The sequence below is a fragment of the Eptatretus burgeri genome, chromosome 3, assembly GCF_056783735.1.
Source record: "Eptatretus burgeri isolate ZD-2024b chromosome 3, Ebu_testis_v1, whole genome shotgun sequence".
Taxonomy (NCBI): domain Eukaryota; kingdom Metazoa; phylum Chordata; class Myxini; order Myxiniformes; family Myxinidae; genus Eptatretus; species Eptatretus burgeri.
This window is the reverse complement of record NC_140963.1, coordinates 99,751,731-99,767,696: the sequence shown is the minus strand read 5'-3', so window position 1 is coordinate 99,767,696 and position 15,966 is coordinate 99,751,731. Positions and strand designations below refer to the sequence as shown.

At 42.6% G+C, this 15,966-nt stretch overlaps 1 protein-coding gene across 10 annotated transcripts in view; it reads left to right on the top strand.

Moving 5' to 3' along the window:
- The window catches only part of LOC147030532 (inactive dipeptidyl peptidase 10-like), a 780,352-nt gene that overhangs the window by 750,620 nt on the left and 13,766 nt on the right, over positions 1-15,966 (top strand). For 8 of the 10 annotated variants that reach the window (XR_015056434.1, XM_085874668.1, XM_085874669.1 and 5 more), the window contains 2 exons: positions 3,756-3,825; positions 9,741-9,938. Coding sequence is in view for 8 of the 10 variants with exons in the window: in XM_085874668.1 (XP_085730794.1) it covers positions 3,756-3,825; positions 9,741-9,938 (268 nt within the window). In the remaining 2 variants the exon portion in view is untranslated. Of the gene's footprint in view, positions 1-3,755; positions 3,826-9,740; positions 9,991-11,864; positions 11,949-15,966 lie in introns of those variants that run through there. The other 2 variants (XM_085874674.1, XR_015056435.1) reach the window with 2 other exon arrangements.

The window sequence follows — 15,966 nt, the reverse complement described above, 5'->3', positions numbered from 1 at the left end:
CCTGGGGGGGGGGGGGCAGTACTCCATCAGTCTGTGGACGAAAGCTTTGTATGTGGTCAGGAGCTCAGGTGAGCCGAGGAAGGAGTTTGCACGATGAAGGATTCTCAGTTGGCAACTGGCTTTGGAGGCCCGATTGGAAATGTGGCTTTCCTAGGAAAGATCATGGCAGATAATGAGACCCAAAAGTTTGAAAAGAAAGGACTTCTTCAAGAGGATTGTTGAGGAAGTTCACGCTCATGCTCTGACAAGCAATCTAGGCACTACATTTTTGGGAGTACCCCTGTAAATGTTCATTTAATTTTCCATTTGTGTATTTAATTTGTGTTCCTTATTGATTTCTTTAATATTTATCCCTCATATGTAGCTAAGTGAGGTTGAAGTTACATTCGGGTGACCGAGAATGTGCTGCCCACCCTCTCCCCCCACATTATAACATGACATCTATGCCGCTAATATCTCGTCTGCTTAACATCGTTTTGCTTAATGTTGCACTTTCTATGAATGCATCTACAATGTTGTGCAAACTTGCTGTCGTGTGTTTTGAATTAACAATTATAGAATTTATTTTTTAAAATATCGCACTTTGCAATTAAATGTCGAAAGACGTAGATACATCGATTCTGAATATAAGTCGAGTCCTGGACTTTCGAGGGTAAAAGTATCGACTTGTACGCCAAAAAATACGATGTTTATTAAATTACTCTTGGGGCAGACTTGCACACTTCAAGCAATATTCGGGTGCATCCTACATGCAGACAAAATAAATATAAGCTTTATATATTTGATTAAGTGGTTTGTGAAAGAGCCTTATATATGTATGATGAACTGTATTATGGTTGCATTTTGTAAGCAGCTAAATAACTCGAGTAAATTGACAGTAAGTGATTGGAAAGAGCTCTTTATTTAAAATTTTATAGCTGAAGTCGTTTTTAATGTCACTAGAATGTAAGACCCGTTGCTTCGCTGATGGGAATACCAATCTTTGTGTAACCTTTTAAAAATCGTGCTAATAAATGATTAAATATCAGATGTTTTTTTGTTCGTATCCTTTTCTCAACTGCGTTGCAAGTGCAGTGACCTGCCTTGTGATGCTTTAAAAGACGGAGTATGATCAGAAATACTGTTTGATAGGGCGATATATTACTGTTGTATGAATACATTCCGTAGGAAGCAATGAGAAGCTGATGCTTCAGATGTGAACCATTCGTTGAGGCAAAGAGATCAGCTGTTAACGTCAACCCTTTTGCTCGGATGAAGGGTTAACGCCCGAAACATCAGCTTCATTGCTTCCCACTGCAGTTAGCATTTTTTGATAAACCTTCTCTTGATTTCATCCATTGAGGTTGTTGGTTGGCTTGTTGTTTGAAGTCCTTGTCAACTAAGGTATAATGTCATCTCTTTACTCCATTCCATTGGCTCTATTTCCATTATGTAAACCAGTGGAATACCCACCCTATGGGTGATCTTCTTCCAAATGTGCAACACGTTCTTCTGATGCATCCCTTTATTTGGGTGGTGTATAGGCAACAAACTGCTGCCTTGATCACTCCCAAAAATAAAAATAACCCTGGTTATGTATATGAAGTAAAAACATGCCTCATGCTTATGTGTATATACTCTATATACACATTGTGGTTATAGAGCCCAGATAATTCCAATTGCATTGGGCCAAAGGCTGACAGGCTTGTCGGCCTGTACGTATTGCTGCCTTCACAAGGCCCACGATGCCTGTCGGCTGCAACCTTTTGATATTTGATGATCCTTTAAACAGTCGCTGAGGTCGTTCTCGACGGAACAGAAAACTTATAGGGAAGACATGGCGATTGTGAATATGACACTTCCGAAGATGTCCTAAACTTACCATTGCACCAAAATGGTGGACATATGATTTTTTTTGATTTTTTTTTTAGGTTCGAGTTGTGGGTGGGGTCAGGCCAGCTTTCCAATGAATGGGTATTGAGTGGACATACAACCATTTGCTCCATTATACATACTAGTGTGTGCCCATACATACGTGGCCGTACGTGCAAAAAAATCAAGAAGAATTGTGACATCAATTGTGATGTCATAGCACTGTGTCCTGTCATTGGTTTGGTAAATAAATGGCCATAACTTGGGAACCACTTGTCCGATTAATATCAAACCTTGAAAAGGCACATACTCAGGGCCCCAGCAATATACCTGGCAAGTTTTAATTAGATCGGACCAGTGGTTGTCGAGAAACAGCGGTCACAGACAGACACACAGAGATTGCTGGAATTATAGATAGATAATATACTGTATTTACTTTCTTATTAGTCCTGTACCAGTTTCACCGGAGGGGACTCGAGGTTTTCTGTCCGTCCGTCCCACCTGTGGTTTTTCATACTTTTTTCCCCATACCCTTTAACACATTCCACTGAAACTTGGTACATGGCTTTATTATGAAAAGTTACAGAAAACGTTCGACTTTCAGGGTGTTTCCTCAATTTTTCACAGTTATGCCCTTTTTATACTTAGAAAATATAACATATTGTACATTGGTCAGTTTTCAGCTACCCCGACTCCACCCTGACTACTTTTCACACCATTGTCTGGACAGCTGGCCTGACTCCACCGCAATTAAAATAATGTGCTGCCATTCAATGAAACAACACAGATTGGTAGGCCTTAGGCCTGGTTGTTCGTCCATTGGCCAGTGCAATTGGAATTATCCCAGGTATATAACCATGATGTATATCTCTTGGAAAGCATACATGCACATAAGCCGTACACATGTTTTTGGTTCATGTATGTACATCGGTTTATTTTTTTATTATTTCCGGCACCAAACGTGCCATTATACAGTGGCCAAACAAATGAACATTCATTGGGACCGGTAGGGGACATGTTTTGCGAAGAAATTCTAACTCTTGTTGGTTTTCGTTACGCTTTAATAGATGCCATTGGAAGGTTTTGGAAACTTCCTGGGAAGTTGTCCATTCATAAAATAAATCTGCTACATATTACATAATTCCTCTGTCCTCATCCTAAACTGGTTGTTTAGAAGATAGTGCACTCTGCTTTTTCTGGCCACCTGCATGTAAATTCTGCTCGTGGGAGGCCTTGATCTTCAATGATCTGGATGTTGATACCTCTGTTTGTAATTTGTGATTTCAACTTTGGCACTAGTCCATGTCTTGTTTACCCCAGATTATAACTTCTGCTTGTTTTTTTTTGACCTCACCTTTTCCGCAGTCCCTCATGCTCTCCAATGCACTTCATTGCATAAGTTTCAATAAGAGTCAGACAGGTATATATAGCACATTTGCATTGTACTTTGTACTGCGAAGCCCAACAAGGCTGTACTACATTTATTAATGGAGCTTTAAGTATAAAGTGTGTTGTAAATGTGACATTTTTTTTCCAATACCCCATGTTGTTGTACTGCATAAGAAGTACTCGTGGCAGTCTTTACAAAATATTCAAACAATGATGTACATTACATTTTAAATACTTATATTGTTCTGAGTTTTGTCGTATGATGCAAATGCATTTTAGCATGGATTAAATACACTCTATCTGCCATAAGAAAGAAAGAAATAACTTTAACTAATTCTCACGATTTGGATTTTTTGCTAATGCAAATGGTCTCCAAAATAAGTATGAGTATATTCGAATTATTGAGAGTGTACTCCATTTGTTTTCGGGTTTGTTTTCCTCATTCCTCACTGACGTGTGTGCATTAGGTTGAAACTTATTTTCTACCCTTTCACCTTTACCTATATCATATGCAGTGGTACCAGTTCAGCTCTGGCTGCCTGCAGGACACTCCAAAGACAACATGTATCCTCTGCTGTATATCTTGTAAGTCCCAATGTCCTTTCAACATTTCCTGCACTTTTCTCGTGCCACTTTGGTCATCATTAATTTTCCAAATGGAGTGTTCATCACTGAGCTGTGTGGGATTCCCTTTGTGGTTTCAACTGCCTATAACACCCTTTCACACCAAAAGATTGAAGGCAGCAAGCTGTGGATGTTTCCTCCACCCTTGGCGACTCCAAAGCAAACTTTTGTAGGGCTGGGGTTTGCAGATATTCCAGCGCTACCAGATCTTTGCCATGGATACCAAGCCAGGTGGAGCAATCAAGATACTTCGATCAAATATCAGGACTCGTTTTTCCTGCTTTGAGTATAAAACTGACTTGTGAAAGACACTGGTCTGGCATGATGAGTAGGCTTGTATCAAATATCTGTGAGTAGCTTGTGCCAACTCGAATGTCCATGTAAAGCTGAAGTCATTCAAAAGAAATGAGAAATTTTGTCATAAGATTGCAGAGAAGTCAGTGAGAAAAGGGTAAGGTGAACGCATTACAATGTCAGGACAAGACACAAACATTTGAAATAAAATGATGTTAAAAATGAAACTGTTCCTGAAAGAAACAAACATGAGGTATTTCACTAACCTGGGTTCGAATCTCGGCCCTGGTATAAACAGTCATTCTGCTGTTTCACAAGCAGGGTGATTCATCGAAGTGAGTGCCGTCCTTCGGATAGACGTTAAACTGGGCGTTCTGTGTGCTGATATTAGTTACATCAATCCATTGGGACCATACTCTGTGCAGAGCGTTGGTGTTGCCGAAGCAGTCTCCTTGGTTATTGGGCACAATCCTGGATGGGTCGCCACTCCGACGCACTATACCAGCATGCTGGCACTCATTTTGCCGACCTCGGAAGGTTGACAGGCTGAGTTAACTCCACCTGGTATTAATTCAACAGCTGAGCAGGATTTGAACTCGGGACCCTCGGATCCCAAGCCCACCACCCTAACCATTAAGCCAACACCAGGCATGATATTAGTCGGTGGACATTAAAGATCCCATTGTGTCCTTCGCAAAGACGAGGCCAGCTATCGCCGGCACCCTGAACAATGTTTGGAATTCCTGCTCTAATCTGGAGGTGGCACTGCATCAGTGGCGTAGCTGCACCCCCAGTAAATAATGCTATATCCACAGCGATGTGCTGCATACAAAATAAAAAGAAGAATGAACAAAATGCAGTCATTTTAGTTTATCTCATGATTATTTGTCACGGTTTGCATCTGAATTCCATTGGAATTTTGGTGCAAATTTGTACCGTTGATTCCTCTTGTGAATGGTTTTAAATGCCATAGTCCTGAGATAAAGAAAGCAAAAACCTTCTCAAAGACACACATTAGAGGGAGGATATTAATCAGAAGTAGTGCAGATTGAAATGAAACAAGAATCTATGTTACATTATAAAGAGACTCAAAATTCCACCATTCAAGCAGATTTCAGTTGCTTTATTACATCAGGCATGCATTACTGAAGAGTGGAATATCCAAGGTAAGAAAAGTACTGTATTTTATAACCAGACAGATCGATGTGGAAAGAGCGGAAATTCAATGTAGGAATAGTATGGAGATTGCATTTGGGATCCAAACTCCTGTCCATTTCAGTTGTGTGAAAGTCACAATACTGCTTTGCGACTTTGATGTGTTTTCCTTCCAAGTAAAGTGCCTTCAGAAAGTATTCACACCCACAACTTTTGTCACATTTTGTGGTTACAACCACAATTTTAAATAAATTTGTCACCGATCTACACAAAATACTCCACAATGACAAAGTGAAAACATGCTTGAAGAATATTTTACAAATCAATTGAAAATGAAAATCTGAAATCTCGTGCATCAATAAATATTCAACCCCTGAGTCAATACTTTGTAGAAATGCCTTTGGCAGTGATAACAGCTTCGAGTCTTCTTGGGTATGTGCGTATCAGCTTTGTGCATCTGAATTTGTGGATTTTCTCCCATTATTCCTTGCAGATTTGATCAAGCTCTGTCAAATTGGATGGGGAGCATCGGTGAACAGCAATCTTCAGGTCTTTCCACAGATTCTCAATGGGATTCAAGTCTGGGTTTTGGCTGGGCCACTCAAGGACTTTCACTTTCTTGTTCTGAAGCCATTCCAGTGTTACTTTGGCGGTATGCTTGGGGTCATTGTCCTGTTGGAACATAAATCTTCTCCACAGTCTAAGGTCTTTTGCACTCTGAATCAGGTTCTCCTTAAGGATTTTCCCCGTATTTGACTCCATTCATTGATCCCTCGATCCTTACAAGTCTCCCAGTCCCTGCCACTGAAAAGCATCCCCATGATTCACGGTAGGGATGGTGTTAGATGGGTGATGAGCTGTGCTCCGTTTCTGCCAGATGCAGCACTTTACATTCATGCCAAAGAGTTCAATTTTTGTCTTGTCAGACCACAGGATCTTTTGCCTCATATTCTCAGTCTTTCACATGCCTTTTTACAAACTCCAGGTGTGCTGTCATGTGCCTTTTTCTCAGGAATGGCTTCTGTCTGGCCACTCTCCCATAAAGCTTAGATTTGTAAGGTGTTGTCCTCCTGGCAGGTTCTCCCATCTCAGCCAAGGAACTTTGTAGTTCTGTCAGAGTGGTCATTAGGTTATTGGTCACCCCCCTGACCAAGGTTCTTTTTGCCCGGTTGCTCAGTTTGGCTGGACGGCCAGCTCTCGGAAGAGTCTGGGTAGCTTCATATTCTTTCCATTTGCTCATGATGGAGCTCACTTTGCTCTTGGTAACATTAAATGCTCTAAAAGTTGTATTTTGCTCTTCCCCAGATCTACACCTCCTCACAATTATATCTCACAGTTCTACGGACAGTTCCTAGGACTTCATGGTAGATTTTCTGCTCTGACATGCACTGTCAACCGTGGGACATTATATAGAAAGGTGTGTTTCTTTCTAAGTCATGTCCAATCAATTGAATTGGCCACAGGTCGACTCCAATGAAGTTGTTGCAATATTTCAAGGATGATCAAAGGAAATTGGTGCACCTGAGATCAATCTGGAGTGTCATAGCAAAGCTGTTGAATACTTATTGATGCAAGACATTTCAGATTTTCATTTTCAATTAATTTGTAAAAAAAATTCTAAAAACATGTTTTCACTTTGTCATTGTGGGGTATTTTGTGTAGATTGGTGAAAAAATAATTTATATTTTAAATTCAGGCTGTAATACAACAAGATGTGACAAAAGTCAATGGCTGTAAATACTTTCTAAAGGCACTGTACTTTACATACAAGGACTACATAATTGGATTAAATTTTTATTTCATTCAGGAAATACTATTATTGAGTAGCAATCTCAACAAAAATATGTTAGTCCTTGAGTTGTTGGTTGGATGAACCCCAGTTTTGACCATCGAGTGAGACTAACAAATGAGTGATTGATTAAACGTATGTTATCCATAGCCTTATGCTGAAGCTTTGAAAAAGCACTCCGAAGTATATTTGAGTGATTTCAAATAAACATCAATGAAGTGTTTTTCCAATGAAAGTGATGATGAAAAATCATGCTGGAATTTCTCCAAGATTTTGTAGACACGTGGAGTCTTCGCTCGCTTCTAGGCAGAGTTGGGGACTCGAGTCGGTGACTCGTACTCAAATTGCACTCAAGTTGCAAAATTTTGCGACTTGTCTTTGATTTGACGAAATTGACTTGAGACTCAAACTTGGGAGTTGGTGTCTGGGGACTTAAGACTTACTTGCAACTTACAAGCGACTTGAGTTTAAATGACTTGTTAACAATGTTCAGAAAATATCGTTGAATAAACATTGGATTTAAACGGTGTTTAAAATAAATGGTAAATGATTTTCAGCCATTGGCGTGCGTGGTTCGGTCATGGATGACATATACCTTATACTGTACGTGTATACTTCACATGTGCAGTGTGCCAGCAGGTCACATACTGTTCCCCACTAAGGTTAAAGGGGGTGTCCACTCACCAGACAGGACAGAGCACACCATGTCCAAGTGGCAAGCACCAGTCTTTCCAACATAGCAAGCACAACTTTATTCAAACCATGTCATCGACATTCACGTCGAATCAGGGAAACTTGGCCCCGTGAACGTCCCCAGCCACATAAAATGAGTTTATGATGATTTCAATGTCATTTGACTTGGATTATTTAAACTTCGGCAATAATTGTAAATTATATCATGACTTCGTCAATATTTGTAAGTTGTATCATGACAACAATTAAAGTTAATAAGTTATACATTTCATTTTCTCGAGTATCCCACCCTCTTTCTGCTTCCACAGCGTCCCACCCCCTTCCTGATTCACCACCTTCCTTTTCTGATTATACATTTCATTTTAACGTACATACTAACTATACAAGTGAATTGTTAAAATCTCCTTTCCCATTCCACAATGAATGCTTTGATTCTGTGTGTAAACAATTTAAACATAAGCTGAGGTTACTGACTAGTCTCATGTACATGTTCAAGAAGGTACACTGCATATGAGAAGTGAATTTAGCAAATTTATTTTTGCTGGAAACAAAACAAACGAGAAGGGCACTCGGTAGAGTGCATACCTCCGTCATGTAATGTCTGATTCATGAGAACATATTGGGCTCAATAACTTTTTGAGATATCGTGCGATATATCATTTTTGGCCCAATCAATCTCTCAATGGTGAAGAATCACTTTTAAAATTCTAGTCGTCGGATCTGTATCCGGATCTTCACCAAAATCTTATCATTTCATCCTTGTCACACACACAACCTCCCCACCAAATTTAATCTCGATTCGTCCACAATTTTTTGAGATATCCTGCACACAGATAGACAAATAGACAGAATAACAAGAAGACATCATGCAGAGCACGATACTTGCACAATTCCTCAAACAAATTTGACCTCAAAAAGAATTGATGGTTGAATTAAATGACCAAATATGCAACTCCTCTTCAAATTTCAAGTCAATGGGATGAAAATTGATGATTTTAGAAATGCCACTTTAGTTATTGACCTTGGGTCTTTGTTGATGTTTTGGTCGATATTGACCTCAAAAATAATTCGCTGGTTGAATTCAATGACCAAATATGCAACCCCTCTTCAAATTTCAAATCAATAGGATGAAAATTGAGGATTTTATAAATCTCACCTTAGTTGTTGACCTTGGGCCTATGTTGACATTTTGACCTCAAAAACAATCGGCTTCTTCCTTATGACAAGCTCTCGAATGTGGTGAAGTTTTCTGAAGATCAATTTAAAATTGTGACCTGAAGGCGATAAACAGACAAACAAACAGAATAACAAAATCGAATGACCAATATACTTGCAAAATCTTTGATTTTGATTTTGCAAGTAACAGACAGCGAGGAGTGAAAACATAACCTCCTTCACCTTCGGTAGCGGCCGTAAAAATGTCCACTGTGTTAAGGTGACAAATAAAAACTTGAGTTCAACAGATTTTCAAACATTCATTGCAATAAATGAACTCTGTGTCTTAATTCTTTGATAGCTTGTACTCCAACTAGGTTTATAAGTAAATGTGGACCTCAACACAAATTGATGTAACACTATGGTGACTTGAGACTTGACTTGAGACTTGTCCTCAAAGTCTTGAGACTTGCTGGAGACTTGGCTCAAGTGACTTGTTGACATTTCTATTCCTAAGCCCCCTCCACCCTTTCTCTCCATGTTGTTTTCTTTGTTTATTCTGGAATCATTTTGTGGGGTATAATTAACCTTGGCGAATGTACTTGCTTAGGCCCAGCTAGAGGACTCTTTATAGGTGAAATATCAAACTTTGTTCTCGTACAAAAATATTTACTTGGTTGTGCTTCTGCAGTTTATGTAATTTTTGATAATGGCTCACTTTCAACATATAGGTGGTTTTGCAATTAGTGATATATTATGTTAATGTTATGACATGTCATCCATGATCCAGAGAGGATGCCCCTGGTGGTCAAGCAACTGCAGAACGCTTCTTTCTTGATTGGTCGGTGGTGCTTGGAGGTGGCAGTGACGGGGCTGTCGTGGCTCGGTTCGACGCTCGTGGAGCGGGGTGCAGGGGGAGCCGCTTTCTGCATGCTTTGCGTCAGCGACTAGGCACGCGGGATACTGCGGACCATGCCGCAGCCATTCAGTGCGTGACACAGGCCAAGTAGAAACCCTGAACATACATCATCCAAAACCTGGTCAGTCAGTTTGGTTTGAGAATCGTATTTCTCAAAAAAAATAAAAATAAATAAAGTTCACAATGCTTTTGGTACATTGTCTAAGATTTACAGTGAAGCACTCGTGCATAATAACATTACAATTTGGAGAACAACTATCAGTGAGAGGCAATGGGAATAGCAGAGTTATGATGCATTTGGAAAACATCACAAAATTTAAAAACAAAAAGTGGTTTTACAAAATAAAATGGAGAATAAGTTGAGGCTCATGGAAGAGCTGGTGAAACAGGGAAGAAGGCAAGGCACTGACAGTGGGATAACATGTCTAAGCAACAAGGGGATGAACAAACAGAGAAATAAGAGAGAAGGAAATATATATATATATATATATATATATATATATATATATATATATATATATATATATATATATATATATATATATATATATGCCTGAAAATAGATGGGAGGGTTAAGGAGGATAGAAAAAGGGAACACTGCCAACATGGAACCCTGGCTGGAATGTAGGGATTGAACAAACTGAGGTGGGTCAGACAAACAGCAAAAAAGAGGAACAAATGAGTGAAGGAAGGTGGTAGAGTTAGATTTTTGGAGTTTCACAAGGAGTAAGGAAAGGGGGGGGGGTGGGCAGGGGTTTGGAAGAATGCTGGCATCCTAAGGGAACAGTAGATGGATGGAGGATTGAAAGCAGCGGGAGCAAATCTGGAAGAGAGGTTGTGTAAAATATAGAGGCCACAAATCTGTTTGCAATTTGGGAGCAGTAGGTCCTGTGTTTCAGCATTGTAGGAGATGCCAATGATGTTGAGATCGTTGGAGTCCAGGATTGAACACAGCATCTAAGAGAAGCAGCTGTGAAGCAATCACACCAGCCCATAGGAGAGAGCATTACTCCAATGAGCTCTAGTCATGGGGTCTGTAGACTGAGAGCAGTTTCTATTTACTAAAGTAGGGCTTCAGCAATGGAGGATGCCTGGTCCATAGCCAGCTTTGATATATGGTCTGACCAGGAAAGAGGTTGTCGCTGATGGTGACGACACCAAGACATTTGAGACTGAGTTACTTCCATTGGTTGGTTTGATTGATAGATAGGTTTGTTTGATGTTCTTTCCAGAGAGACAAAGTGAGAATGAAATTTTTTTGCTGTGTTGAAAGAGAATTTTCAAGTGATAGAACAGTATCTGATCTTCCATTTCAGCAGTGAAGGAAGCCTCTGCTGCGAGATTATGAAACCTTCACCTTTTTGACCACTAGAATTCTGTTAATATACCCTTAACAGATTCTGTTCAGATGCAGAATAGTTGAACTATCAGGACAATCTTTCTCAGCACAGAAGTGATATGTTTGGGCAAACAGGAAACATTTTATTTCACCAGGAAGCACATTTTATCAGACCACAGGTATACAAAGTTGTTTGTGATTGGTCAGCACAGTCAGTTTCAATTTACTTAACCCAATAACAAGCATGACTAAAATGGATTATTGTATGGAAGACTTTTGATTGAGATTTTAGGGCAAAACAACAACACTTTTGACAAACAGTTGAAAATTGATAGGCCAATTACACAATATGCACACACGCACACACACACACACACACAGACACACACACACACAGACACACACACACACACACACACATTTTCTCTGATCATTACATCCCTCCTCTTCTTTGTGTCTTATAAATTATTCTTCTATTTTCCCTCTTGCCATTCATTTTCTCACATTTCTATGTTTCTATTCACCCCGTCCCACTCTTTACTCGTTTATTTTTTTTCCCTTGCAAGAGGTATATGGCCCATGATTGGGCCCAATCATATGCGCAAACATAGCCAGATTAATGCTGTCTACTGAAGATGTTGTGCTTCATGATTCAGTGCCTCCAACCGGGAGTCACACCAGAACACATGTTTTTAATCATATCTGACTGCAGTGGATCAAAACCAAGATGAGACAACTTGCATTACATTACCAACTGAGGTATCTTCCTGTCCTGATGTTGTTCTTGTATCAAAAACATGTTTGTTTGCATAAGTACCAATGTTATTGAGCGAGTAACAAAGTACTTACAGGAAAGAAGGAAAGAACTCATAAATTTTAAAAGAACATGTTTATGAATGCTTGTTACATTTTTAACGATACACACTCAAAATATATGAGACCGCCAGTTTAACTCTTTTTTTTTTTGTGTGTGTGATTTATTTTCACCCTCTCCCCACCTCACCCAACCACCCATTATGTATATAAACCACAGGGATTGCTTTCATGGATTCTATGCTGCATATATAATGTCCTTGTTCATAAGTGATAGTCAGATTGTAATCGACTTGAATTTCAATACAAGAGTTATAGAGTGTCTGCTGTGAGTCTGAGAGGTCAGAGGGTCGAACCTCAACCTAATCATACCAGACGGCCCGTGAACCCGTTGGGTTCCCTGTTGGGTTCCCGTTGTGAGAGCGGTTGATGAAAACAAATCATTTCAAGAAAAAACAAGTGGTGCCAGGCACAACAAATCCTGCTCATTTAAGGCATAAAGTTGTTTTGGGTCAGGTCAGGTCAGGTATGGGAGCATGTGCCAGAACAGCGCGTCGCTGCGTCCACTTTCCGCCGGTACTCCAGGGGCCTCCGTCTGGCCATCCCCCAGGCAGATGCCAGGCCCATCCCCATCTCCTTGAGATGATGGTCAACCTGCTGCAACCATGAGGCACGTGGTCGGCCCACTGGCCTCCTCCACTCATGAGACTCCCTCGCTGAGAGAATCTGGTGAGCAGGATCAGCGTCAGGAAAACGAGCCACATGTCCATACAGCCGCAGCTGACGCTCACGGACTATGCAGGTAACAAATCTCATCCGAGTCTCTCTCAGCAACCGCTCGTTGGACACAAAATCCGACCAGCGATAGCCAAGGATTCTCCGAAGAGACCTGGTACCAAAGGAATTAAGTCTCCGTCTCAGATCCTTGGTCAAAGTCCAAGTCTCGCACCCATAGAGCAAGACTGGATGTACCAAGGCCCTGAAGACTCGGACTTTCGTCCTCCCGCACAGGTACCGGCAGCGCCACACCCCATGATCCAGTGAATCCATGACCCCCCAGGCCCGACCCAGACGTCTATTGACCTCCGGCTCACAACCTGCGGAGACATGAATATCACTGCCAAGATGTAAGTGAATCTATCCACGACCTCAACATCCTCACCACAAACAGACACAGACAGGACAGCAGCATCCAAGATGTCACCGAAAGCCTGGATCTTTGTTTTGACCCAAGAAATCCGTAATCCCAACGGCTCCGACTCCTCATTCAGCACCTCGAGGGCCACCAAGAGGATGTCTAAAGTCTCCGCAAAGATGACTGCATCATCTGCAAAATCAAGGTCCGAGATCTTGACATTGCCAAACGATGCACCGCAACGATCTCTCCGACATCCTCCCAAAAATCCAGTCCATACAAGTGCTGAAAAGTGTGGGGGCAAGTACACATCCCTGACGAACTCCAGTAACAACTGGAAATAAGTCAGAGGCGGTACCACCACACTTCACAGCACTCTCAGTACCAGAGTAGAGTTCAGACATCAGATCGATCAGTTTCGGTGGCACCCCACGAAGACCAAGAATCCTCCAGAGGACATCCCGATTCACTGAATCGAACGCTTTACAGAGATCAACATAGGCTGCAAGCAGCCCCTGCCGAAACTCTCGTCTGCGTTCAGTGAGGACACGAAGAGCAAGGATACGGTCAATCGTTGACCTCTTTGGTGTAAAGCCTGACTGCTCTGGACGCTGGTGCTCAAGCAGATGGTGGCGAACCCTATCAAGAATTATCCGAGCAAAGACCTTGCCCGGCACTGAGAGCAGCGTCACCCCTCGGTAGTTGTTGCAGTCTTGGCGATCACCCTTCCCTTTCCAGAGAGGGACAACAAGGCCCCTCTTCCAGTCAGTTGGGATGATGCCTGTGTTCCAGGCAGAGCACAAAACTGCATGCAACGACGCGAGTGCAGCATTTCCACCAGCCTTGAGAAGTTCAGCATGGATGCCACAGATCCCTGGAGCTTTGCCCCGTTTCAACTGGTTCACCCAGCCCGTGTTTCCACAAGCGATGGTGGACCACAGTTGATTCGAGGGTCAGCAACAGGGATTGTAACACCCTTGACGTCCAACTCGACAGCTGGGGGATCAGCCTGGTACAACCGCTCAAAGTAACCGGCCCAGCTGGCCTTCACTTCAGACTCCTCTGTCAAGAGCCTACCACTCTCTGCTCGAACTGCAGTGCTCTGAGGGATGGGCTTGGATGAACGGAATGCGCGAATTCCCCTGTAAGCGGGACGAGAATCACCTGTCCACAGGTGATGCTCTACCCCCTCACAGATTCCTCGCACATAGGCCTCCTTGTCCACCCTCAGTGCACGTACAGTTTTACGCCTCAGCTCCCTGAACAGCTCAGCTCTGCCATTCAGCCTGGCCCTGCGACTCTGGTCAATGGTATCCAGTGTCCCTTGAGAGACAAAATTCTTATTTGCCCTGCGGTGAACTCCAAGGCATCCACCGGCAACATCAAGGACGGTGGTCTTGAAGGTGCTCCACAACTCTTCAGGACCCCCCAAAGCACCCAGACCCCCAAGTGTCCACTCAGCCTGTTCGCAAACTCCTCAGCTACTCTCTCATCCCTGAGCTTGGCAACATCCAGCCTAGGCTGGGATGGTACCATTCTCCAGGATTTAAGGTGCAGCTTTAGAGTTGCTACAACAAGCCTGTGGTCAGTATTGAGGAACTGAGCACTCCGGTAGACCCTGCAGTTCTGGATCATCCTCCAACGACCGTCAATGAGGACATGGTCAATCTCCTTTGCCACACCGCCAGCGTTGGAATACCAAGTCCAGCGATGAGCTTGCGGGCGCTGAAACCATGAACCAGCCACCTAAGTCCATGACTTCTTGCAAAGTCAAGGAACTTAGTGCTATTCTGGTTCATAGTTCCTGACCCATGGGGACCAACACACACCTCATAACCATCCCTATCAGTTCCAGTCGATGCATTGAAATCCCCCAAGACTAGAAGTGTATCTCGTCTGGGGCACTGATCAACCACAGACTCGAGTGTGGCGTAGAATGCATCCTTCACGGTAAGATCACTCGCCTCAGTCGGAGCATAAATAGAGACCAGGGAAATGGCACCTAAGGAGTGACGAATCCTTAATCTCATAATACGCTCGTTGACCGGTGTTACCTCAATTATCATTGGGGTCAGCTTATTGGACACAGCTACAGCAACTCCTTGGGTATGGTAACCATCAGAGCGACCAGACCAATAGTAGGTGTAACCACCCACCATTATCTCGCCGCAATCCGGTCTCCGAACCTCAGAGAGAGCTGCAATCCCGATGCCCAAACGCTTGAGCTCAGATGATAACAGAGACAGGTGATCATCCTCTCTTAGGGATAGGACATTCCAGGCACCCACCCGAAGGGACCGCCTCAGGTTAACCCAAGGAGACCGCCGTCTGGTGGACGACACCTCAGCACCACTCCGACACACTCTCCCGCAATCTGACCCAGGCAGGTTACCCTGTGTTTTGCCTCCCATCATCAAAGAGTAGGGGTCCCGAAGGCTTTGCCCCAATCTCATCATCCGTTGAGCTGCCCTGCGAAGGACAGCTGCACAGGAGGTACTCCCACAGAGTGGGTTTCCAGTTTTCTTTGCGTTTTGAGGATGTTTTGCAGAGTGAAGGGTTTTACGATGGCTGGAGTGTAAATCCTGCCACCAACCCCCTTACAAAAGTAGCCCAACTGCAGGAGGACATCTGCAAACACAGTTGGGCACTAGATATGGATGGCCGTTGGCTCACAAGGAGCTCCTCCGCCCTTTGACAGGTTTTGTTTTTAATCCTGCTGGGTGTCCATATCCAAACACCCTCCTCACCAGAAAACCTGGTGGGGGAGACGGTTTAGTCGCCGACAACCCGACCATGGAACAGGTTAGTAC